This window comes from Cricetulus griseus, chromosome 6 (genome assembly GCF_003668045.3).
Source record: "Cricetulus griseus strain 17A/GY chromosome 6, alternate assembly CriGri-PICRH-1.0, whole genome shotgun sequence".
NCBI classification, from domain to species: Eukaryota; Metazoa; Chordata; class Mammalia; order Rodentia; family Cricetidae; genus Cricetulus; species Cricetulus griseus.
Genome location: NC_048599.1, coordinates 98,446,548 through 98,472,176, shown reverse-complemented (window position 1 = coordinate 98,472,176; position 25,629 = coordinate 98,446,548). Strand labels below are relative to the sequence as shown.

Genomic DNA, 25,629 nt, shown 5'->3' with positions numbered 1-25,629 from the left:
TGATCCAGTTTCCTCATGATGAGAACCCTGAAGTAGGCTCCTGAAACCTTTACACTGCCAGGCTCGACAAGCCCACCCAGCGAGTCAAGCATTGGTGTGTGAATTCCAATAACAGCTGCAGGGTCCATGAAAGTTGTGTGTTCTATACCCTAGCTGCCAGTGGAGAAAGGTTCCCTGTATTTGCTGTCCATGCTGGCTGGAGCATTTCTCCCAGAGGGATTTATGTTATCTTCTCCCCATGTCCATTCAAATTCCTGTCTCAGAAGCCAACTTCAGGGAAGCCTATGATAGCTGACCCAACTGTAGTGTAGTGTTGCTGTTTCCTTCTCCCAGCTCCCCAGCCTTTGGTATGCCTTGTTTATTTCTCCCTCCCAGTTTTCACTCCCCAACACAATGTGTTGTTTTTCATGTGCTTCTACCTCTAGCACACAAGTGCCACAAAAGTAGAGACTTTGCCACTTTGTCTAGTGACAAAGTGAATAGTGAATTCAGAACTGGCCCTCAATAAGTATTTACTAATGTAATGAAGGAAAGAGTCTTTTCAGGCCATTCACCCACTATTCTTCTGAGAGGTGCCCACATGAAAATTTCCCTGACTAGCAATGTGCTATCTACCCATACCTTTACCTAATGAGCCCTCAGCTCCTTTAAAGAAGATGGCCTGCTAAAAGCTGCATCATTGGTTTTTAAAGGTGGCCTACTTCTGTCCAGGATGATTGACCAGCCTGGTGTCTGCTTGAGAATTTGTATTTGTCACATTTAGAAAAGTCACATTTAGAAAATAGTTACTGAACTATTTTGGACCCTGAAGTTCAAAACAAAAATATTGGGCTCCAGCACTTTTTGGCTCACAGTGAAGAACCTTGATAACACGGCAGGTTCTTGGCCTATGCATAGGACCATGAGAGAGGACCACAGCAATAGACTAACCCCAGTTACTGCACACGGCCTTATGACATGCACACCTCTGGCCCATGTCCACTATCACCTTGGAATTCTACACCATCAGTATTGTAATGTTTATGGCACAGATTGGGAGAGGTCAGAAACCAAGGAGGAATGGCAATCTTAAACATGGCTGTTTCCTTAACAAATGCTAGTGGTAAGCATGCTTGAGTGGTACATTGACTTCAGGTTGACATTTGCCTCCTCATCTGTAATCAATGAGATCGGCTTCTACTAGAGAAATTGGGTGGAAGAGATTGACTTACCCTTTTTCCCTACAAGCTGAAGAACTCAGCTTTACTGAGCCTGAAGGTATCTCTTCCAGCTCTCTTTCAATCAGTGAGAACTGCAGAGACCAAGTACAGAGGGAGAATATAAATAAAAAAATATTCTTCATTTTCCATGTCTATAGACTTCACGCGCAAAACAAAGCTCCTATTACTGTAACCCCTGTATGTAGTCCTTCTGACAGGGTTTATCACTAGTTGTGGTGGTGGTTCAACCAGGAGACTTGAAGACTCTATGTTGAACTGCAGTTTTACTGTGCTGCATCTAACTTTGGCCAGAGATTTCCTTTGGAAGCTTTGGGTTGGATGGAACACTTGAAGACACCCAGAGACCCCACCCATTGTGTGTCCCTATGGGGTGGAGATATGGAGAGAAAGAGAAGCAGAACAGCCTGCACACTATGAAGATAGGTAAATCTGGAGACTCAAGGGTAGAGAGGAACAGTCTAATGTGAGTTACTTGCAAGCCACCCGAGACAATGGTGAAGTCCTGGCCCATGCTGTGTCTGGGTCTATGACCATGAAGCAACAGGGGTCTGTGTTGATGTCCATGGTCCATGTGGATGCCCCTGGCTTGGACTGCTTGCTGCCTGGGACCACATTGATATCCCGTGACTGCATAGAGTTGGCCCCTCCCCTTGCTGCCTTCAATAATGGGTGAACTAACGAGGGCATTGCTAGAGATCTTGCCCTGGTGGTAAGGATGCAGGAGAGCTGACAGGCTGACTAACTCAGCCTGGTCCAGATCCAAGGCTATGAGTTAGCCCACCCCAACATCCACCCCATCTGTGAACTACTAGAGCACATGAAGGGGCCAGTCCTGCAGATCCAAAGCTGCAGGATCTCCATGACACAGAGCAACAGCAGGATATTTAAGAGGAGTCCCATTGTAGTAGAAGCCAGAGGCCTCAAACCAGACCAATGACTCTGCCATGAACATTTTCAAATAAAGATGTATGGACTAAAGGGTATGTGATTCACTGTCACACACTACAGATTTTTTTTTTCAATTTTATTTTGGGGGCGTTGCAAGGGTAGAGGGTGGGTACAAAAGGAATGGCGGGATTAGTGGAATTAGGATATAGGATGTGAAACCCATAAAGAATCAATAAAATTAAGAGAAAAAATTTGAAAGACTCATCCATTACAGGTATCACTACTCGCTGCCTTTGGGTCTTGTACTGTTTAAGTGTAAGGGTGCAACTGTGTCTTGCCGGCAAGAACCACACAGGACATTCGGATCCTTCTGCAGTAAAGCTTTTAATGCGTCTTGAGAGGAGAGCATAAGCTTACAAAAGCGGAGACCCCGAGCCAAGAATCCCGTCCCCTAATGAAGGCTGGCAGCCGCCGCCTGGGACGTGTCACCCTATGATTGGCTGTAGCTCATCAGGCCATATGACGCCACGGAATAGGCAGAGATCAAGGAATGGAAAATTAACCAGCGCCTGCGCAATAATCTTGTTTACATTCAGTGCCTGCCGGATGCAGGCACCATCTTGTAATGGAGAATGCAGGGACGGCTCCCTACACAACTGAACTCAAGCAAGCATGTGGTCATTTATTCTCTCTGCTCCTGACTGGGAAAGCAACTAGCAGCTTCAAGTTCCTACCTTGACTTTTCTGCAATGATGGACTATAACCTGGAATTGTATGCCAAAGAAACCCTTTCTTTCTTCCTTAAATTAAAAAAAAAAAAGTTGCAAACTAAGAAAAATGCAGTCTCTGATGACAGACAACTGTTGAAAGATAAACAGTTTTGTTTGTTTGTTTGTTTGTTTTGTTTTGATTTTTTCGAGACAGGGTTTCTCTGTGGCTTTGGAGGCTGACCTGGAACTAGCTCTTATAGACCTGGCTGGTCTCGAACTCACAGAGATCCACCTGCCTCTGCCTCTGCCTCTGCCTCTGCCTCTGCCTCTGCCTCTGCCTCTGCCTCTGCTCTCTGCTCTCTCTGCCTCTCTCTCTGCCTCTCTGCCTCTCTGCTCTCTCTGCCTCTGCCTCTCTGCCTCTGCTCTCTCTCTGCCTCTCTGCCTCTGCCTCTCTGCCTCTGCCTCTCTGCCTCTGCCTCTCTGCCTCTGCCTCTCTGCCTCTGCCTCTCTGCCTCTGCCTCTCTGCCTCTGGGATTGCTGGGATTAAAGGCATGCACCACCACCGCCCGGCAAAAAGACAAACAGGTTTACAGAGAGCATATCCAACCATTGCCTGTAATGGAAGCATTTGCCTGCTGGTCCATCTCCACATGCCATCAGTACTCAATGAAATGTGCTGCCTCTCCAAATACAGATGGGGAGCTTCATCTCCTGTAAGGGAAATGTGCTCAGAACAACACAAAACTAAGGGTCCACACAGGATGAGCATAACTACAGTCCCAGCATTTGGGAAGCCCTGGGCAGCCATGAGCAGCCCAGCTTATTCTACATAAGGAGTTCCCAACTAGCCAGAGCTAGGTAGCAAGACCCTGACTCGAAGCACCAAGAAAAACAAATGGCCAAACAGACAGAAAGTGAGCTTCTTTGTTAGCAGGTAAAGTCACATAAGTCACATAAAGTCACACAAACAGTGTGTGTTTAGTTTTAACATTGGGAGATGAAGCCTATCTGAATGTCCTGTAGGTGGCAGCTGCAGGAGAGTTTCAAACCCAGTGTGCTGTCATGTACTTGCTAATATTTTAGAGCAGGCATGTTTTGGTTTTGTACTCAGAGAAGACGCTGCTGTTTACACGTTGAAGACAGTAAAGAGTATCATTTTCTTGCCTGTACTGGGCCTTGGTTTCCCAATTCTTAACAGCTCCAACTATCAGTATGTCACATGGTTTCTTAATTTAATTTTGCCCTCAGTTTTCATTTTAGTTTTTTGTTCATTTGTTTTTATAGTATTTGGGATTGAACCTAGCACTTACGCCTGCTAGGCCAGCAGTCTACCTTTGAGCTGTATCCACATCTCTGCTGGTTTCACTGTTGCTTCATTGTAGTAGCATCTTGCCTTGCCAGTGAACTTGTAGCAGTGGCCACACCTTTGGGGGATGTCCTGTATATATGTTTCTCTTACTGGTTGATGAATAAAACATCCTGCCAATAGCCAGGCAGGAGGCATAGGCGGGGCCACCAGACCAGGAGAAGTTTGGGGAGAAGAAAGCCATGTTGTGGAGGAAGGAGTAACAGGTCCGGAAGGACCATTCTCCGATAAGATAAGACCATGTAGAAATCCTTAGGTTAATAGAAAAGGGTTAATAACTAAGACAGCTATCCAATAAGAAGCCCTAGCCAACTGCCAACCATTTTATAATTGATATAGTGTCTGTCTGTGTGTTTATTTGGGGCTTAAGGGGGATGGGATCTGGTGGGACAGAAACCTCCATCTTCACTTCATTCATGAAGAGAATGACTTAATGTTTGCTCTCCCCAGCCTGCCAAAAGCCACCAGATTCTAGGCTTCTAGGTTTCTTCCCTAGATCTGTGTCTCATCTTTCATCTACCTCTCCTCCCCCACAAAAAAGCAGCCGCTGGAAAACTGAATCTTGTCTCTGTATACAATCCCTTGCAGTCTGTTGGTTTTTAATGACCCTTCAGGTTGGCATGAGAAGCCTGTCATCACTGCCATGCCCTTTTCTGTCTGCCCACACTTAGTCACAGCCACTCTTAACTTCCCAGCAGTCCTTGGGTAAATGTTTCCCTAATGGTTCTTGCTTTTGTGTCTTCTTCCTATGCCTCTCCATCTCAAAATGACTGGGCAATTCCTATTCTCTCTCAGATACCTCCCACACCCTCTGCTCTATGACTTCTCTGGTCAGCCTGTCTGGAGTCCTCTGGGTGGAGTCACAGGCCTTCTTTTATGTATATGTGTACCGTCTTTTCCTGAATTCAGCATTCTAGCCTCTCCCAACTTCCCTCCTTAGCTGAGAAGGAGCAACTTCAAAACAGTGCTTCCTCCCTAGCGCACTATAGAAGACACTCAAGTATTCCTTGAGCCAAGTATTCACTGTGACACCTGCTTCTCAGTTGAACAAGACCCTGCTACTTTTAACCATTTGATGATCTGAGCTTTCAAGGCAAGAAGCCTGAGAGACATTCTCTTCACCTCTCTGTCCTTCCTCCCTTAGGCCTCTGATGACGAGTCCTACATCAGCGACGTGAGTGATAACATATCTGAAGACAACACCAGTGTGGCGGACAATATTTCTCGGCAAAGTATGCATCATTTGAGCAGCCAGGTTGTTCTATCTACATGCCAAATTACAACCCTGGTGAATTACTAGCCAGTCACTCCCTTAGTCTGCTCACCAATTATCCCCTTTCAGTTAGTTATGAATGGCTTTTCTTTTGCATAATCTGTCAAGGTGTGTAAATCAGATTGTAAAATCTGTTGGGTGTGTGGTGGAGAAGGTTTACCTCTTGTTCAGACCCAAATGTCAAATCCCTCTCATTAAAATACTTGCACAGAGAGAGACAGACAGACAGACAGACAGACAGTTTTAAATAATATTTGAGTATATCTAAAACTTCATTTAAAAACCTACTCTGATGTTTTGCACATTAGTTTTCGACTTTGTATAGAATGATCCTGTGTATCAAGGAGGCTGTGATTAGATGTGTTACAGTCAGAATTCTATGGACAGTTTCTCGCTTCCACTCTGACTTTTTGAAGCCAGAGAGGAGACACATCACTCACTGTGCTGCTTCTTCTCCCAGTCCTGAATGGGGAACTCACAGGAGGTGCCTTCAGGAATGGCCGCCGCACGTGCCTGCCTGCTCCTTGCCCTGACACCAGTAACATTAACCTGTGGAATATCTTGAGAAACAACATTGGCAAAGACCTGTCAAAGGTCTCCATGCCTGTGGAGCTGAACGAGCCACTCAACACTCTGCAGCACCTCTGTGAAGAAATGGAGTACAGCGAGCTCCTGGACAAGGCCTCGGAGACGGATGACCCCTACGAGAGGATGGTAATGAAAGGCAGGGCAGCACCCGTTGAAGATCTGAGCCAGGCTACAGCCATTGTGTAGACAACTTTTCTGTTGGTATAACTGTTATGTTTTTAAGAAAAAGATGCAAAGAGGTGGATGAGACATATTGACTAGCTTATTATAGGCCCGGCAGAGTAGGGAGACTACGAGAGAAGAGGAACAGGGGTAATGGCTGACCACCATGGCCGGTCGCCATAGAGAGGCAGAGAGAGTGCATAGGTGAGAGAGAACGAAGAAGCAGCAGCAGAGAGAGAGAGAGAGAGAGAGAGAGAGAGAGAGAGAGAGAGAGCGTATCAAGGAAGTTGGAACTTTTAAAGGGAAGACTGTGCAAGTGCACTGAGGTTCCACGCATGCCCAGAGTCCTCAGGCATGTGTGGTGGGTGATGTGGTGATGACATAGCACGTATTCCTGTTCGTGCCCTGACTGTTGTCAGGGGGCAGAGTCTGTCTCTTAAAGAAATATTACCGATCAGCATTAAAGCCTGAACCTTTCAATAACGTTCTCACTGCGTAGGTATTAGAGAAGATTTGGTCTGTGTGCATAACTAAGCATGGCCAGAAAGTTCTAGATCACTCTTATTGGAAGCTACTCATGTGAGTTTTCCTTGGCCTAGACTCACAAAGGGATCTCAACCCTTGGCATTGCCATATGGAATCAATTTACAAACATGTTGGACCTTATGAGATACATGTTAACCTTGAGGTTGTGAACACCTGCTGGTCTAGAGTGTTCCCTAAAGTTTGGGAAAGGGATTAAAACCTCCTTAAAGGATAAAAGCTTGCTGAGTCTTGCTTTGTCAGCTAGTCCTGTGTGCCAGGAGAGCCATCTGCTCAGGAGCATAATTGTAAGAGAGCAACTTGCTGTTGGTACTTTGTCCTCTATGCCACAAGGCTGGAAAACTTGACCTCTGCTCTAACCAGCACCGGCGGCCACACCTTCATGCCTGTGGGGCTAAGGGTGTGCCCACAGCATGGCTAACAAACTGGCTTCCAGAACCTTTACATCTATGATAGGCAGGAGTGAGTGGACACTTGAATGAAGAGCACTTGACTTCAATTGCCTGACACTTCTCACAGGGGTCGTTTAACTTATCCCTACCTGTGTATTGATAGGGATTCAAGTAATTGAAAATACAAGTGGCATCAACTCAGCACCCCTCAACATGGAGAATGTACAATCTGTGGGAATAGAGACAGATGGAGCTGAGTGCTCCTTTCTTGCTATCTTTTTTTTTTTTTCTTTTTCTTTTTCTTTTTTTTTATTAGTTCAAGTTAGGGAACAAGCTTGTTTCACATGTAAGTCCCTTCTCCCTCTCCCTCCCCACACTCCTATCCCTCCTTCCCCCCCCAACCTACCCCCACCCCATCCACCCACCACTCCCCAGGCAGGGTAGGGCCCTCAACGGGGGCTCTGCAAAGTCCACCAAATCTTCCTTTGCTGGGCCTGGGCCCTTCCCCATGTGTCCAGGGCCAGAGTGTATCCCTTCAAAGTCCCTTCTTACACCAGGGAAATACTAATCCACTGCCAGAGGCTTCCTGGAATGCAGAGGCCTCCTTATTGACATCCATGTTCAGGGGTCTGGATCAGTCTTGTACTGGCCTCCCAGACAGCATCTGAGAAACCCACTTTCTTGCTATCTTTATAGGTTCTCGTTGCTGCATTTGCAGTCTCAGGGTATTGCTCCACCTACTTCAGAGCAGGAAGTAAACCATTCAATCCCGTCCTGGGGGAGACCTACGAATGCATAAGAGAAGATAAGGGGTTCCGATTCTTCTCAGAACAAGTAAGTGAACTTGCTGTCCAAGATAAGAGGACAGTTTAGTGAAGAGAAAGGCCTTAATAACTGTGTGTTTGGGACAGGCTATCTTACAGTTAACAGGAAAATCATGTAATTGTAACTGCATCTCACCCCCTCTAAGTGTAAGTTCTCTGTGTTTACCCATGATGTCTTAAATATTAATGACTTAGTTATAACTTTGAGAGATGAATTTATTATTAGAACTGGATACTCTAGCTTTCATTGGGGGAGGAATGATTTTATTTTTTAAAACAATATTGTTGATGATCTAGGTGTGGTGGTGCATGCATGTAATCACAGCACTGGGTGGAGGCAGTAGGATCAGGAGTTCAAGGCCAGTCTTAGTAATGCTGTAAGTTTGAAGCCAGCCTGAGCTACATGAGACCTGTCTCAAAAAACAAAAAACATCATTTATAGAAGTTGGAATACTAGCATCATTTCTCTCTCTCTCTCTCTCTCTCTCTCTCTCTCTCTCTCTCTCTCTCTTAAATTACCAGGTTAGCCATCATCCACCCATTTCTGCCTGTCACTGTGAATCGAAGAACTTTGTGTTCTGGCAAGGTTTGTATTTCAATTACAATTGAAAGTCAAATGTATAAGGCTGTTGAATATTTCTAGCTACTCAAAGTACACTGTGCTCAGTTTGATTTCTGCCTTGGGAACTCAGAGACTATTAGTAAATGTTGATGGGGTCATTTTGAGCTTAATATGAAACCATGTTGTCTTGGAAATGAGATGCTGAGCCTTTGGAATATCAGCTCCATGATGCCCATTCCAGCCTGTAACCTTGTCTCATGCCTTGTAGGCCTCTATACTGTGATGCTGATGTCTGTTACCCTCTTGCTCTTGGAGTTAAGTACAGAGATTTTAATCCCAAAGGAATGCCTACTGGCACATCTGTCTGGACATCTAGTCAACCCAACATGTCCATGAGCATGTGTAGAGTCAGTCAACCTAGATGAACAATACTCAGAAAAGCTACCTGAACATGTATAAAGAATAGTTTTCTTTTATTCCCCAAGAAATGTAACAATAAACAACCATTTCCTTAGGATTGATACTGTGTTGGTTCTTACAGGTAATCCAGCGATAATTTTAAGTATATGAGAGCAGTGTGTCATTTACAAATATCATGCACTTTTTATATAAAGGACATGAGCATCTGTTACATGGTATAACATGTAGATGTTATATTGCTGTGGTATAATTTTGCAGTCTTACTGAAAATAAAATTTCAAAACCACCTTAGGAAAAAAGAATGCATTTACTGACTTGACTATTAAGTGCATAATAGTTCTTCACATGTGGAGGGTGTTTCATTGGTCACAGGAAGCATTACCTTAACTTGAGAGCACACAATGACAGAGTACTGTAACTGAACTTTATGTCAAAATAAGAAAATAAATTTATTCTTGGTTATAACCAAGAGTCAGAAGTTTTCTAAAGACAGCCCTAAGCTCCCTTAGTTTATCCAAATGGGACCAGGTGGTTTTTACAGATTTGCAGGAAGAGCTGAGTCTCCATGTGAAAAACATAAAAGCCATTGAATAAGAGGAAGTGGTGGGCCTCAGGCTGTGTCTTAGCCAGTTCAGGGATCTATTAGAAAGTGCTGAGCCTCGGGCTGTATCATAGCCAGTGTAGAGACGTGTTCATTAAGTTCATCCCATTTGCTCATAAATCTTCACTATCTCTATGTAAAGATTTTAGTTTACGTTTTTCTCTTTTGCTGTTCTCTTGAGACATACAACTCCTTCACACAGGGGGAGATATGTTATAAGTCAGTGGTGGTATTACCATACTGCAGTTATTTTTACGTATACTTCAGGCTTGATATACATGGTGACTTTTTGTCTAAGTCACTAAGTCATGACTTAGTTTTATTATTATCTGGGGATCAAAGCACCATAGGATCTATGTTCACATGCATATATGAGTACCTCCCACATGTATGTATTTTATTCTGGCTTGAATGTGTTTCCTTTATTGGAAACAAGCAGGGAGCATGATGACAAATATGAGTCTGGGAAGAATCGCAATGTTTTCACCTTGGCTATTTTCAGGTCCTTGTGATGTTAAATCACAGTACAGAATCAGTTATAATCGAAAAAATGCTTTGTAAACTATAACACCAGTGTTAGTTTTTACAGAACTGATCAGACGTGGAGCATTGAATGTTTTCCCTCTCGCTATCTCATTTAGATATCAGATGGAAAAATAAGTTCTGGGGCAAGTCGATGGAAATCCTGCCTGTTGGAACCCTGAATGTTACGCTTCCAAAGTAGGTTGCTCCCTTCTCCTCCCTCTCTGACTGCTTAGCTGCTCTTGCAGTCCAAGTGGTATGCAGAAAGGTTCAAAGGGTCCAATTTCCCTGTATATCCAAAGTCTCTGTTACCTTCAGCATGACTTTTTCAATGTGGACTCCCACAAAAACAAATAACCTTAGCCCCTGTACCACAACTTCCTGCTTCTCTCCTGGCATCCTGTTTTTGATCAGCCCAAAACAGCCACATGCCATGTTCTCACCAACATACTAATCTACATTTTTACTAGCAGGCTCTCCCTTTATCCGTTTCTTTTCTATTCTATTTATAATTTCACCTTTATTAGATAAAGGACCTATTTTAAGTTCCTAAGTTACTTATAAAAAAGTAATGATGGAATCCTTTTATGCCATATTCTATATAAAAAAGATTTAGAAGAGATGGACTGTAAATATTTTTAAATTACTTGGCTTGTATTGAAGACAAAGATAATGTTTTTTTTCTTGTTTGGTTGATTTGGGTTTTATCTATTTGGATGGTAGGATGTGCTGGAGTGTGGAGCTAAAGAGATGGCTTGGTGTATAAAAGCACTTCAGCACAAATGTGAGGACCTGAGTTCTAATCCCCAGAAGACATACATAGCATGTGTGTCTGTAATCCAGTGCTTTTGTGGGAAGGTAGGAGGTAGAGACAGGAGAATCCTCAGAAAACACAGGCTGGCCAGCCTGCAGTGTGCAGCAGAGAAACAACACAGTAACCCTGTCTCTAAGCAGAAGGCAAAGACCAGAACCTGAGGCTACCCTCTGACCTCCACACACATGCCTGTACACACACACACACACACACACACACACACACACACACACACACACACACACACACACGAGCATGCTAGCATATGCATACACAACCTGCTGATGACTTGGATATGAGGAAAGGTGAGATGAAAGAGATAAACTTTTAATAAGTGAAAAATTCATGAAGAATAGTTTTCCAGCCCCATCTGGTGTCTCCAATACCCATATCACACCAGTTGGACCTTAGAATTATTTTATTTCCTTATGAAATATAATTATACTTGAAAATATGCATAATTTGTGTACTTACATCTGATTTGTGACCATGCCATTTCATTGCTTGGCAAAAATTCTCTACATCATTCCCCAGAGTGTACATTGGATTTGTGCTGTAGATAGGTTTGTTAGCCTTCTCATCTTTTTCCTAAAGAATGAATCCATCTTCCTAACTTTTAATATGACAATGTACCATGAGAGTGTTCTGAGAATTATCATTCCCAAATGTGTATCTGATTAAGTTTCTTTGCTCTAGTCCTTCCACAAATACTCATTGCTGCCAGTAAATGTAGACTCTCTGGTAGGTCACTAAATGCCTTCCCTGCCCTCCTCATGACCTGGAGCACACCACTGACAGGACTCCAGATACCAGGTTCTTCTGGCCCTTGTGCCTTATAGATACTTTTTCCCCCATGTACAGTGCCCACTTGCCCACCACAAACCTACAGAGCCAGCCCCATCTGGTATCTCTTGCTTGATTATCACTCCATATTCCTGCAAAGCTAAGGACTAACCCCACCTGCTGTTCTCATGATGCTTTGTTCATTTGTGAAGAGTAACCCTTCATGATACTTGACTTTTTTGAGTATTTGCTTACACATCACTATACCCCTAGCATACTCTTAGCCCCAGAGGGGCAGAAAAGAGGCATTACTGAACTTAGCAGCTTTAGGTCCATAGAGAACACTTCATTATTCCTTAAGTAAATGAATCGTGCTGTGCATATTTATGGCTACACAGAAGTTTTTAAGAAATGAGAGGAAAAGAAGTCTTACTCAAAGATTGTTCTCGATTGTAGGAACAGTAATACATCTGTGTCCACTGCTTCTGATCAGTGCCGTATTCTTCGTAGGTATGGAGATTACTATGTGTGGAATAAAGTCACCACATGCATCCACAATATCCTCAGTGGGAGAAGATGGATCGAGCATTATGGTGAAGTGACCATTAGAAATACCAAAAGCAGCGTTTGCATTTGCAAACTCACATTTGTCAAGGTAAGAAGCACTGTAGAACAGAAAAGGAAGGATCATACAGAATGCTTCCTAAGGAAGAAATTGAAGGAAATCTACCCTGTATCATATTTTGGGGCATTTTAGACAAGAAAGTACAATTGACTTACAGAGTTGAGTGAGGAATGTAAACTTCTGAATTTGTGGAGGCCAAAAATATCATGTCAAAGGAGAAATAAGTTTATTTTTAAAGGAACTTGTTTTTACATAGTCAGCCAGGACACTAAGTAAAATTCTAGAACACATTTCATTCTTATATAGAGCCCTCTAGTTTACAACATAAATATATTTATTTGATATTATTTAGGGTTCTGATTTTAATACAGTTGTCAGTTCCTGAAAATACTTGAACAGAGTCATGGAGACGATAGCTACCAGTCATCCCAAACCCATCTAACCTGTTTTATAGCTATCCCAATTGGGCCAAGAGAAAGTGCTACTTTTATTTACTAGAAAATGGTTATGGGAAGAAATGCCTGTGGAATTTTACCTAGTAACGCTGATGTGAAGTAGAAATACAGCACACAACCAAGTTTGTTTAAGAACATTACAGAATTTGCCAATTATTTTGCTATCATGTCCAGTTTAAGTTCATTAAGACCCATGAGCAAAGGGAAAGAATCTGAAGACAAAAATCACTAACATGTGAGTTAATATTGGGTTCTTCTGCTAACAACTGATCTAGAGCTAGAGATTGACACGCTATCATGCTGTGGCATGGAGCAGAAGTTTGGGGTGTTTGTTTTTGTACTGGGAATCAAATACACTACTTAGAAATTAATCTAACCAATGATTATGGCACACACACACACTTATCCAAGCACTTTCAGGTTTGAGGTAAAAGGAGTGTGAGTTTTGTGCCAACCTGGGATACACAGGAAGTTCCAGGCCAATTCAAACTACATTAGTGAGACCCTAGTGAGATAGAAAGCAAGAAAGGCAACATTCCATGTGTGTGAAATGTGCTGAGTTACCTTCCAAGAGAAAGAACAACCTTCCCTGTGTGTAAAGTGTGCTGAGCTACTTTCCAAGGGAAAGAACAACCTTCCCTGTGTGTGAAGTGTGCTGAGCTGCCACCCCAGGGAAAGAACAACCTTCCCTGTGTGTGAGTGTGCTGAGATGCCACCCAAGGGAAAGAACAACCTTCCCTGTATGTGAAGTGTGCTGAGCTGCCACCCAAGGGAAAACATTTTGCATATAGAAAGGACAGGTTGTTGTTACTAAAGCCCTTGGGGTTGCTTGTTTTCCAGGTGAATTACTGGAACTCCAATGTGAATGAAGTCCAGGGGGTGGTGATAGACCAGGAGGGGAAAGTGGTGCACCGGCTGTTTGGGAAGTGGCACGAAGGGCTCTACTGCGGGGTGGCTCCCTCTGCAAAGTGCATTTGGAGACCAGGTGAGACCAGGAGGCTCTGGGCAACAGAAGGGAGGGAATGGTGGGGCATACCATGCAGTTTGTCTTTTAATAGTGAAATCTAAAATGTAAATGCTCAAGGCACTTGCAGTTATTTTACACTCAACAAATAAGTTACATGTAAAATCCACTATTTGATACTTGATAGTTAAGAAATGGACTAAATCACTGACATGCAGTAAACTGATCTGTTAAAATCTGCCATGGGAAATTGCTTTAAACATAATGCATACATGCACATGCTAGGTGTGCTAAATAGTTGAATAATTGAAATACATAAGCAAGCCCTTGTTCATGGTGTTTACTTTTTAAATAAATGCAAGGAAATATAATACCTGTAATCCTAAATTCAGTAACTTCCCACAGTAAGTGATCTTTTTGACTTGAGCAGCAAAACTGCTACATGCAGACACTTAACAAAAGACATCAGCAGAGCCAGATCCTGCATTAGCATAAATTGAATACAAAGTATAAATGGAAAAAACAAAAAAACTCCATGTGACATTTATTTTAATTGGAATTTGTCAGGTAATCTCCAACTTTCACAATTAGCTATTGGCTTCCTAAAAGACACTGTTAAGTGTTTCTAAATTTCCTGATGGTAGAGTGGTTAATTCATCTATTGTTAGTAACTACTTACTGAGTATCGACCGTGCATCAGCCTTGTCCTAGGAGGTTGAAATACTTCAGTAAGCTAAGCAAACATAGATTAGACCTTGAATTTACTGATAAGCATGAATAAGAGGTTGAGGTATAAATTTGAGGTTCTACATAAGTGAAGATCTATCTGGGTATCAAGCAAGTGTCTTACCTCACTGCCAGGAGTGATGGTGCATGTCTGTAGTCCTCATACTTGGGAACCTGAAATAGGAGGATTGCAGAACCCAGGAGTCAAGATGAGCCTGAACAGCAAAGTGAGATAGTATTAAAAAGAAAGAAAGGAAAGGAAGGTAAATGGGTAGGTAGGTAGATGGATGGATAGCCCGGTGAATGGCTCAATGGATAGATGGGGGTTCTCAGGGCTGGCAAGATAGCAGCAGATTAAAGGCACTTGTCCCCAAACCTGACAACCTGAGTTTAGTCTATCTTCTCACCTCTGTACACGTGCTATAGCTCAAACTGTGTATGCATGTGTGTGTGAGACACACACAAACAAATATTTAAGATGAAATAAAAAAATTTCCCATGTAGGGGACAGCAAGCCACGCCTGTTAGAGGCTGGCTACAGGTGTGCCTGACCATGCCTTAAAGGAGGTGTTCAGGTTTGGACACTTCTTTCAGATGACTTTAGGGTTTAGCGGAAATAGACATGGTTAGGATGTGCAATAGCAGATTTCTTGTATTTCACCTTTATGATTGTTAATTTTGGATACTTTACACTATTAAGTTTTAATCCTCTTTTAGACTAAAAGGGGAATTGTAGGGGACAGTAAGCACACCTGTAGCTAGCCTCTAACAGGTGTGGCTTACTGTCCCCTACAGGCCCACAAAATGCCTGTGAAGGTAAAGGTACCTGCTGCCAGTACTGAGTTCCGGCCCCCAAAATCCACATGGGAGAAAAGGAAATCCCTGGGACTGGAGAGGTGACTTGGCAGTAAAGAGCACTTACTGCTCCACCAGAGGACTGGGGTCATTCCCAGCATCCATATAGAGTTGCTCACAAGTGCCTGCACTGTCTGCACCTCCAACTTCAAGGGATCCCACGTTCTTTTCTGGACTCTGTGGGTACCCACACACACATATCATGTTTCACTGAGACACACATACATAAATAAAAATAAGCTTTGAGAAAAACAGACAAAACTGAGCCAAAGAAAGACACCAAACATATGGTGCTCTCTTTCTCTCTCTCTCTCTCTCTCTCTCTCTCTCTCTCTCTCTCTCTCTCTCTCTCTCATACACACACACACACACACACACACACAAAGAACAAACGCTAAAAATAATTTTTAAATGTTTTAAAGAAATACTAATATTTATACCTGTATCTTTTTTAATGAGGAAGTAAATGGCAGGTGTTTCTGGTGAAATGTTAATGTTTGTAGTTAACTAGCCTGGTCTTTAGTTACCCTAATTAAATATTCCACAGGAAAAAAAATCTGTGTTTAGCCAACTAAGACTATTAATGTAATACAGGTTTTATTTAAAGGCAGGGTTTTATTAAATATGTTAATCTTTCAGTTCTGACCATCAACACAAACTTTCTCACCTAATAAAATAGAAATAGTTTAATTACTTGGAAGAAAGTCATAATGTTGTATTCATGAGTACAAGTCGGTCTGTAAACTGGGCTCTCATTAATAAGTGCTCTTCCTGATGAGGTAAGTTGGCTCCTTCCCTCCATGTGAGTCTTTCCCTCTCACAGCTGTTCTTGGCCTCTCTCCAGGTTCTCTGCCAACCAACTACGAGCTCTACTATGGCTTCACAAGGTTTGCGGTGGAGCTCAATGAGTTGGATCCTGTCCTGAAGGACCTCCTTCCTCCCACAGATGCTCGATTCCGGCCAGATCAAAGGTCAGGCTTGCAGCAAAGGTCATCGGGTCTCTTTTCCCCATCATTTGTTTGCTCCTTCATGCATCCTTTCATCCCCATATTCACTCAGAAATGCTTGGGTTTCTTAACTCTGGGCAAAATGGCATCTGTAGGGTGATTATAACAGAAGTTTACTTGATGGCCATCTAACAGAGAGCTTCTGCATATTTGCTGAATGTCTGAAAACTCAGGTGGTCACTATACAATCATGCCTCACCCTGTGTTTTTGACCTCTTTACACATACTGCCCTGTAACGTGGGGTGTCATGTAAATTGAAGATAAGAGTGCCAGGAGAGCCTGGAAGTGATCCGAATTTAAATGGGGCTTTCACCACATACCTTAGTCCTAGAGGGTGTGGAATTGTACTTAAACTACCAAAATTATTTTTTTGTTATTTTTATGTGATCATGATGTCCACTTCTATAGAATTCATTTTCATTGCCTCTAAAATTCTATATGTCATCTGCATTCCACCTAAGATCAGTTCTGTTTCCCAGGTATTTGTGGAGTTTTTCCCCTCCTAAAATGTTTTTGGTATGGATTTTCACTTGATTCTGTTCTACATATGATTCTATGTACACTACTAAAAACAGCAGTTTATGTCACTACCAGAATGTGTATCCCACTGATTGACATTTAATTCAGCAATTAACTTTGTACAATGTATATTGTATTATGCACCTCTCTTTTGCTCTTGTTTTGAAATGTAAAGGGGGTGTGTGTGTGTGTGTGTGTGTGTGTGTGTGTGTGTGTGTGTGTGTGTATGTATGTATGTATGTGTGTGTGGCAATCCAACCCAGGTCCTTGTGTATGTTTAGCAAGTTCCTGTCTACCACAGTCCCACATGCCAGCCACAGATTTAAACATTCACAAATCATCATTGGCTCCATTTTCACCTTCTCAATTCTATTTCAAAATACCTTCTTTTTCAATGTTCTAATGCTCCCCAGTAAAAGAGGAAAGCTCCTTGCCTCTCAATCTGTTCTCTGAATAGAGGACAGCCAATCACCATCCAGCATCCCATAGCCTTTCACAAATGCATTTGGCACCATGAAGAAAGGAACCCAACTTGTGACTTCAGGTTCTTCTTACCCTCAACTGCCATTCTCCAGAAAAACAACAACAACTGAGGTTATAGAACCCCAGACAGCCCAGAGAAGTGTTCAAGGCCAAAGCAGTCACGTGCCCCCTTATCAGACTTTTGTGTTCCTAAATGTAGCAATTCAATCCACATGTGCAGAAACTATATTAATTGATGGATAGGCGGGGGACATATGGCCTGGGACAGAGGCGAAGGGGCATCAGCCATGTCACCACTGTTCAGGATGTTCTCAGCAGCCAGCAGGTAAGTTTATGCCATTTCTTTTCTAAAAGATGTTAACATTGGAATATCAACTGTATTCTGCTTAGATTTTTGGAAGAAGGAAACTTAGAAGCCGCAGCAGCAGAAAAACAAAGAGTTGAGGAACTCCAAAGATCTCGAAGACGATACATGGAGGAAAACAACCTTGAACATATACCAAAATTTTTTAAGTAAGTCAGCCATTCCTACAGCGAGTTTGTGTTTTACTAAAGGTTGCCACAGGCCATGAGGAAATCTTGGTAAGGAAAAAAAGAGGGTTGCAGAGTGTCCAGAGAACTTAAACTGACTTGGGTAACTTTACACTGAATAGTGAAAATATTGAATTGGATTTTGTGCATGTACAAGTGAGTTGTCATAACGGTCAGTTCTTCTTAATGGGTCTTTCTTTCTGTGGACAGTGAGATAGAGAGGAGCTCACCAGAAGGTGTTTTCCCTTTAGCTGGACTCTTTGGAGTGGCAAAACAGTATTCTGGCTTCTCGTGCAGGCAGTGGTTGGGATTCTATCCCCAAGGGCACCATGACTTCATTAGGATTTCATTTTATGTCTGTCACACACAGCTTGTTTCTGTTCATATTTAGCCCCACTGTGCTTTGATCAAAGATGATTACTACAGGATTATTTAAAGGATTACATAAACATCACGGAGATGATTCTGTAGTTTCCAGATCCATCATCTGTCATCCTCCTGAGTTTTCACAGAAAAACTCAGGGCAGCACCCTCCCCTTAGAGCTATCATCTCATGGTTCTCCTGGGGTGGCAGTGCAAACTTGCCATTTGGTGGTCTGCGGTGTGCCATTCAGAGGTCTGCAGTGTGACTATGTATGAGAGGTCTGCAGTGTGCTTATCAGAGGTCTGCAGTGTGCTTATCAGAGGTCTGCAGTGTTTCCTTCAGGTCTGCAGTGTGCTCTTCAGGTAGGCAGTGTGCCCTTCGGGGCTGCAGTGTGCCCTTTATGTCTGCAATGTCCCCTTCACGTATGCAGGGTGCCCTTCAGGGCTTCAGTGTGCCCTTCGGGGCTGCAGTGTGCCCTTCAGACATGGTTCTCACAGAGGCTTTTGCAGCTACTGATGTTCTGTTCCTGGGAGGAAGCTTTTCCTTACAATGCTCATAGAGCTGTGTTTGGGCCTCGATGCTTTCTCCCCATACCCAGAAGTAATTAGAGAAAATTAGTTCCTGCCCTTTTTGCTTTTATTTCAATTATTTAATGATAACAGTTACTTTATTTATGGCTAGAAATTGCCAGCTTATTGATTGTTGGTAGATGGCACACTAACTATATATATTATTTTATATTATTTGATATATATATATATATATATATATATATATATATATATATATGAGAGAGAGAGAGAGTTATCAGCTGACCTTGATGTGATTTGTGGCTAATGTTGATTTTCATTTTTTCACAGAAAAGTTATTGATGCAAATCAAAGAGAAGCCTGGGTTTCTAATGACACCTACTGGGAGCTTCGGAAGGACCCTGGGTTTAGCAAAGTAGACAGCCCTGTTCTTTGGTAAACTGGAGACGTAGAGCTAGCCAAAACACCACACTCCGAATGAATAAATAACTATGCACAATTATGTTTCTTATAGCTACGAGTGGTTTCTGGGTCGACTGAAAACCTCCCATTTGCTTTTCTATTCATCTTTATAATGGATTTTCAAAAGTGCATTAGACAAGGCTCCTAACCACTTTTGGATCCTTTCTGTTTTGCTGCAACCATATTCCTTAAAAAATAAAATACAATAAAAAATAAATGAAATGAAATCCATGCCCTCCTCGGAAAGCAGATTAAAAGAAGGGAGTATAAGATCCAAAGGCAGAAGAGTTGATCAGGAAGATCAAACTGTAACCAACCGGTGCTTCAAGAGGATCAGGAGAGTATAAAATGAAATAAAAACTACATGTTTGGTCTGCTGTCTGAAAGCCTCATCCCCTACCTTAGGAGCTCCTGGGCCGTAGTGGTCAGTTAGTTCAGACTTGAAGTGTGTTTTTTGATGTGGTGTGCTTGTACCAGCCTCGTCAAAATAGACATGATGCTTCCGGAAACCCATTCCATCTTTACAACATTGTTCATGCCTTAAGAAATGCAAAGATGTACAATAAACCATTTTTTAAATGTATGCTCATAGGTGTATGTGAAGGACAGATCATCAGAATCCTGGCATGGGTTCACTTTCTTGGTCAGAACATTGATTCAGCTAATGTAAGAGGCTTAAATAAGGAAAAGCACATTTTCCTTTGCTAAGTGAGTTACAGTGTGGTGGACCTGAAGGACAAGAGGGCTAAAGGACGATACTCTAAGTAGATCTCTTCATCCAGGTTGCTCTTTTAGTTCCTGTCCCGTGTTCAGATAGTGAGCCATCCTTCCTCCATCTGACCTCACGGTGTGCCCTGGTACTTGGCAATGCTGTATTTGATTTGGCCACCTGACATCAGTGTTAAAACTTCATTAGGAAGTAACAAACGTTTGGAGTTTCTGCCTGGGCTGGGTGGTACCATAGAGTACTGTTTTGGAGTGGCACACAAGGCCATACAGTACATCCCTGACTCATGCCCACTCCTTGGCACTGTTCAGATTCCACAGAGAACAAAAGCTTATTTGCATTATGTAGATGGATCCTATGCAAATCATCTTCCTTTTTAAAAGTCAAGCAATTCCATATAATACATGGTTACATATTAATCACCTACCTTGCTAAGGGCAGAAATAAAAAACTTAGGCTAAAAAATTTATCCATTCCAAAGGTGGGGGTGGGCAAGATGTGTTTTGAATTCTTCGGGTTTTGTTTTTTCCTCCACAGGTACACAGAAGTTTTTGTAGGAAGCTTGCGTTGCCATTCCTAAGTTCCTGCACGTACATGACTATATAAATGCCTGTATGTTTAAAAAATAAATCCCCTTAGGGGGCTTCCTAGTGAATTAGAAAATTACATATATTTTATTGTCAGAGTTTTATTCTTAGAGTCTCACCATCTGAATTTAAGTGTTATTTTAGACTCTGCTAACAAGGTTAGTGACATTTTATATTTTGTTAAGAGGCATCGATTTTGGTGTTATTTCTCCTCAGCAAAGCATTCCTAGTAATGGCTAAATCACCATAAAACCCAAAGCTGCTGCTGAGAACATGGAGGAAAACACAGAATTTCCACTTTATGGAGCAATATTTTAGTTATCATAACATTCATCTAAGTCCATGCATCATGTACACAGCTGGCACTCATTAGAATGGACTTGTGCTCCCCACTAAGTTCCCTAAGCCACAGCCAGAGTTAAGCTTTGGCTTACATAGCCCTCTCCTTGCACTCATTCCTGTTTGAAATCTTAGGTGGTTTGCCTCACAATTGTAAAATCTTCCACTTGTCAGGGACTACTTTTTTCTTCATTTAAGCTGATGTTCTTTTATCTGTGCACCTTCAATTATGTCTAATTTCAATATGAATTAGAACTATATTAAAGTCCTATTGACTTCCTTACAGAAATTGGTTCTCCTCCCTTGGTAAAGCTTACAGTACAATTTAAAATGCATCTCACCTGTACTTAGTACTGTTTTCCTAAACTGCCTCACAATGGCCTAAGTAAGAAAAGAATCCTTCAGGAGAAAGGTACAATGAGGAAGGATTGAGAAGGTGAGATGATCAAAAGATAATAGGGACTGTCTGTTTAACAAATGGCAAAAGACCCGTAGAAACTAATGTACCCAGGGTTTGGGTTATCTGAGGAGAAAGGAGAAACGATAGATAAGGCCTTCTTCACTAGATAACTAATAAGTTTAGATGGCAAATATGAGCAGTAAATGATGGTCAGGTCTACCCTGAAACTTTAATTTGGATTGCAAGATGAAAATGAGAGAAGTGTCATGTTAATTACAGTCACATGTTGTGGTACCCTCCATTTTGAATCTGTTCTGAGATTCAGATTCCCTAATTATGACCGTCAAGTGATCGGTTAGGCTTCAGACTCTCCTGTAACACCCAATTAGCTCACCTCCAAATGGAACACTGGCTTGTGTTGGTGTAAGGGTCCCATCCCTCCTTGTCTTCACACAGTGAGTACAAAGTTATAACCCCATTGGAATTGCATTCACATAGCATTCCGGCTTTTGAAGCTTAATAGTAAAAGGGTAGAATGTTAGCTTATTCTCATGATAAAACATGATGTATTCCTTGGAATTTTACATAAACCTTTATATTTGTGAGGGAGAGTTGTGAGGGGGAGGTAGTTTTGCTTTTCCTTACAAGGATCTAGGAAGGCTTGGTATGTCTGTGTTCTTCTCCCATGCTTTACTTCCAAGCTCCTTCCCCTCCAGTGAGATGGTCATTAGGAAAAGCAGTAATTAGTGACAGGAATCTGAGGGTGTGACCAGACTGGACTCATCAATGGTACCCGACAGCATTTGCTGAGGCTCACCAAAAACCAACCATTTTGAAGCTCAGCGCTGCTAACCAAGGTGCAAATTTACTCTTCAGTGTTGCTAATGTTTTGTTACTTTTAATTGTCATTATTTTTCATGGATTACTTTAAAATACTGTCCATAAAATCTCCAGGTAGTTGTGTAAAAAAATAAACTTCATTTAAGATACCTTTAGTGGTACATGTCTGTTACATTCGAGAGCAGGGACCAAATGTCATTTTCTGGCTGAGGGAAACCAAGGGGTTTGGGGTACCAAGGATGCCAAATTGTCAATTTTCCAAAACTTTTGTGCTCTGGCCTTGTGTTTTTCTGCATGACCACTTACCAACCCTTAGATCCTGTCCCAAGGAGCTTGGAGAGAGAGGGAAGTTCTATGGAAGAAACCCCAACTCACCTGTTTTGCTTAATACTAAAGAACATTTTTTTGTTACTCTTTTGTGGGTTTAATTAATCCATCTTGTCTAACACTGTTCTCTGTCATCCTAGATAATGAAGCATTTGTGGTAGCAGAGCTCCACATACCAGGGCGTGTAACAGATGTTTGCACTTGGCTCAGTATGTAATGAATGTGGCACAGTAAATAAAGTTTGTGTACAAAATATTAGTTTATTTCTATGAGAGCAATTATGTTCGGGATATATGAAATGTATCTAATTAAACTATTATGAATCTGTTCTGTGCTCGAGAAATGTTCTTTGTGGGAAAATACGAGGGGAAAATGTGTCCATGGAACTGAGTAAAATGTTGGTTAGTTTTTGTGGGGCCCCGTCATCCCCCCACCACCACCACCGCAAAGGCCCCATGGATTTTGGGAAAGACTCTATATCACTCCTTGGGTTTATTTGTAAAATGTATACTTCGAAATTTGTACATTGTATGGCACTTTGTCAAGAAAAAACTATCTTCATTAACATCGTCTTTAGAACTTACTGAGGTGTGAGACCTTTTGGCAGCATCTGCTTTTAAAGAGAGAATGGCAAATTGTCTAAGAAGGACTTGGCTTCAGTCTTCTAAACTGCGATCTAAAAGATGAAATGCTTTTAAAATCTCTGTGATGAGCTAACATGCCCCACACATGAGTAGATAGGGCTCTGTGGTACAGGCAGCAGATGTAAGAGAACTTGGTGTCATCCTCTTCCATTGGCTTTTCAAAGTGACAGACTTCTCTCTCTAACCTCTGGTCTTAAGATAGTGAAAGAGTGGATACATGTTTCTATTGCTTGGCACCATGTCATTGTTTGTGAAATAGGCCATATTAATGTGTAATTTCAGTCACTGAGTATTAGAAACTCCTTTTCACTTACTCTTGAACACTATTCTTCATGAGTTAAAAGTTTCCTTATAAACTCATATCATTAGTTATTTTCCAGACTGGTAGGATAAAGAATTACAAAATGTTCCTGGTTTTCATAAATTTTGTTTCTATCTATACATTCCTTCTAAAACGTGAGTTAGTTATACAGAAAAGAATATTAAATCTTTGGTAAGATGATGTGGAATCCTGCTTGGGATCCACCTGTTTCTTCTGTCATGTCAGCTAAAGTAACTGAACCAGATACGGTTAAAGAGGGAACAGTGCTAAAATCACTGTTCCTTTTCTGTGCCTGATTTCCCTTAACTTTTCATCTCCAGAGCTTCAGGAATTTAAGTGTTGGCTATGCTTTCAAAAAATTAATAAAGAAAGAAAGAGCTAGCTATAACTGTTATGTAATAAATATCACACATTTGAACTGTACCACTTGATATGTGTTGACTGTAGACACCATGACACCACCACAGTCACAGTAGAGAACATATCCATCACCTCAAAGTTTTTGGGGATCTGTAATCTTTTCTTCTCTACCCAGAGGCCATTGTTGGTCTGTTTTTGTTTTTGTTGTTGTTTTAAATTAAAGTTTGCATACTTTTTTTGTATTTATAGCATACAAGACTGGGGACAGGGGACTGTATACATATCTGCCAACTCCTCCCCATAACATTACTATTAAATCAAGCTTCAACACATTACAAGAGAAGATGACCCCACTCAATTCTGGTTCTGGTAATCCAGGAGAAATTTGTAGAAAGCTATTTTTCATATCAAAATAACCTTGTAACATCGATGGGTAGTTTTCAGGCTTCAAGAGCCCAGAGTTAGCATCAGAGTGGTGGGGGATGAGGGGTCGTATAGAGGAAAACATGAAAGAAACCGATGAAACTGAGGGACTCCAGAGTGACTGCTTTTGAGGTGATGGTTTGCTGGTAAAGATGAAGTTGATGGAGACAGAGAAGTTTCTGAAGAGATATTCACTTTCATGTGACATCTTAAAAAGTAATCTTAATTTAAACTTATACACAAAACGTGAGATTGTACATATGAATGAGGGGGTCTAATGATGTTTTCAATATATGTATATGTCCTGTAATGTTCCAGACAGGTTAAACAGTTCTGTCTTTTCAAGCATTCAGTATCTGCCAATAGTAGAAACTTTCAAAGCCTGCTCTTTTGGGATTCTGAAATATCAACCATGCATTACTGTAATCTACCATCCCTGTCCCCATAGTTCCATTGTTCCAGAAGTGTGTGCTGTCTTCTAATGCCCTCACTTGCCATTTAGAAACAAAAAACTAAATCTTTTGAAAAGGAAATGGAAAGGAAGTTTCTGATACCTACTGATCTCCCACTGGGCAGGCCCAAAGCTCATCCCTGTTGTCGTCACCCCAGATCCTATTACTGGAAAATAGAAAAGTTTCCAGAGGTCATCGGATACAGCAGAATTATTTTTTTAATAACAGATTCTCACTATGTAGCCCTGCCTTGCTTAGAACCCACAGAGATCTGCCTGCCTCTGGCTCCTGAGTGTTGGGAATAATGGTGTGTGCCCCATTCCCAGGAATACAGCATGATTAGCATTCACCTCTAGAGGAGAAAGGGAAGTGGAATGTAGCAGGGAGATGTCCATTCTCCTAAGTAGTAGAGATGCTCTTGAGGAGTGTGGGTAGATCCCAGCTGGACCACAAATTATCTTGGATGTTTGATTCAGATTCCCCAGCTCTTCTCTGAAAACTAGGACTTGGGCTTTTAAAAAGGCATGCCCATCCCCAGAAAGTTTGAGATACAAGAGGGATGGGACACTCACCCACCAATGCTTTATCCTTGCCCCAGCATCAGCTTTCTTTGTAGCTCTGGAAGTAGCAGACAGTGGGAAAGTCTTACTGGAGAACCAAAACCAAGGTGTGATGTTGACCTGTGGAACAACACTTGTCTGGCACATGCAAGAGTTCTGTCCCCAGCTGAGCAAATGAGTGCATGCTTGCAGGCAAGCAAAACGCACAGGCTCACACATAAATAAGAACTCTGCTTTGTTACTGTCGCTTTGATGTCTGTCTAATATCAGTGCTGTGGTGAAGACGGCAGACACTGAAATCTAGAAGACAAGGGGTGTCAGCATTGGAGTGCATCCATCGAGGCAGCCTCAACCAGCCAGATAACCGGAAGCTGACTCTCAGCACTGGAACCCATCCTTGCTTCCTCCAGGCCTGGACCTGGTCTCTAGGGGGTTTCTCAGTGGACTGCCAGAATCCT

General features: G+C 42.0%; 1 protein-coding gene across 6 annotated transcripts in view; it reads left to right on the top strand.

Moving 5' to 3' along the window:
* The window catches only part of Osbpl6 (oxysterol binding protein like 6), a 73,694-nt gene extending 54,527 nt beyond the window's left edge, over positions 1-19,167 (top strand). For all 6 annotated transcript variants that reach the window (XM_035446655.1, XM_035446654.1, XM_035446656.1 and 3 more), the window contains 10 exons: positions 5,329-5,416; positions 5,918-6,171; positions 7,839-7,976; positions 8,489-8,552; positions 10,191-10,269; positions 12,179-12,323; positions 13,589-13,733; positions 16,138-16,264; positions 17,694-17,816; positions 19,059-19,167. In XM_035446655.1, the coding sequence (XP_035302546.1) occupies positions 5,329-5,416; positions 5,918-6,171; positions 7,839-7,976; positions 8,489-8,552; positions 10,191-10,269; positions 12,179-12,323; positions 13,589-13,733; positions 16,138-16,264; positions 17,694-17,816; positions 19,059-19,167 (1,272 nt within the window). The remainder of the gene's footprint in view (positions 1-5,328; positions 5,417-5,917; positions 6,172-7,838; positions 7,977-8,488; positions 8,553-10,190; positions 10,270-12,178; positions 12,324-13,588; positions 13,734-16,137; positions 16,265-17,693; positions 17,817-19,058) is intronic.
* Positions 19,168-25,629: the final 6,462 nt, after the last annotated feature.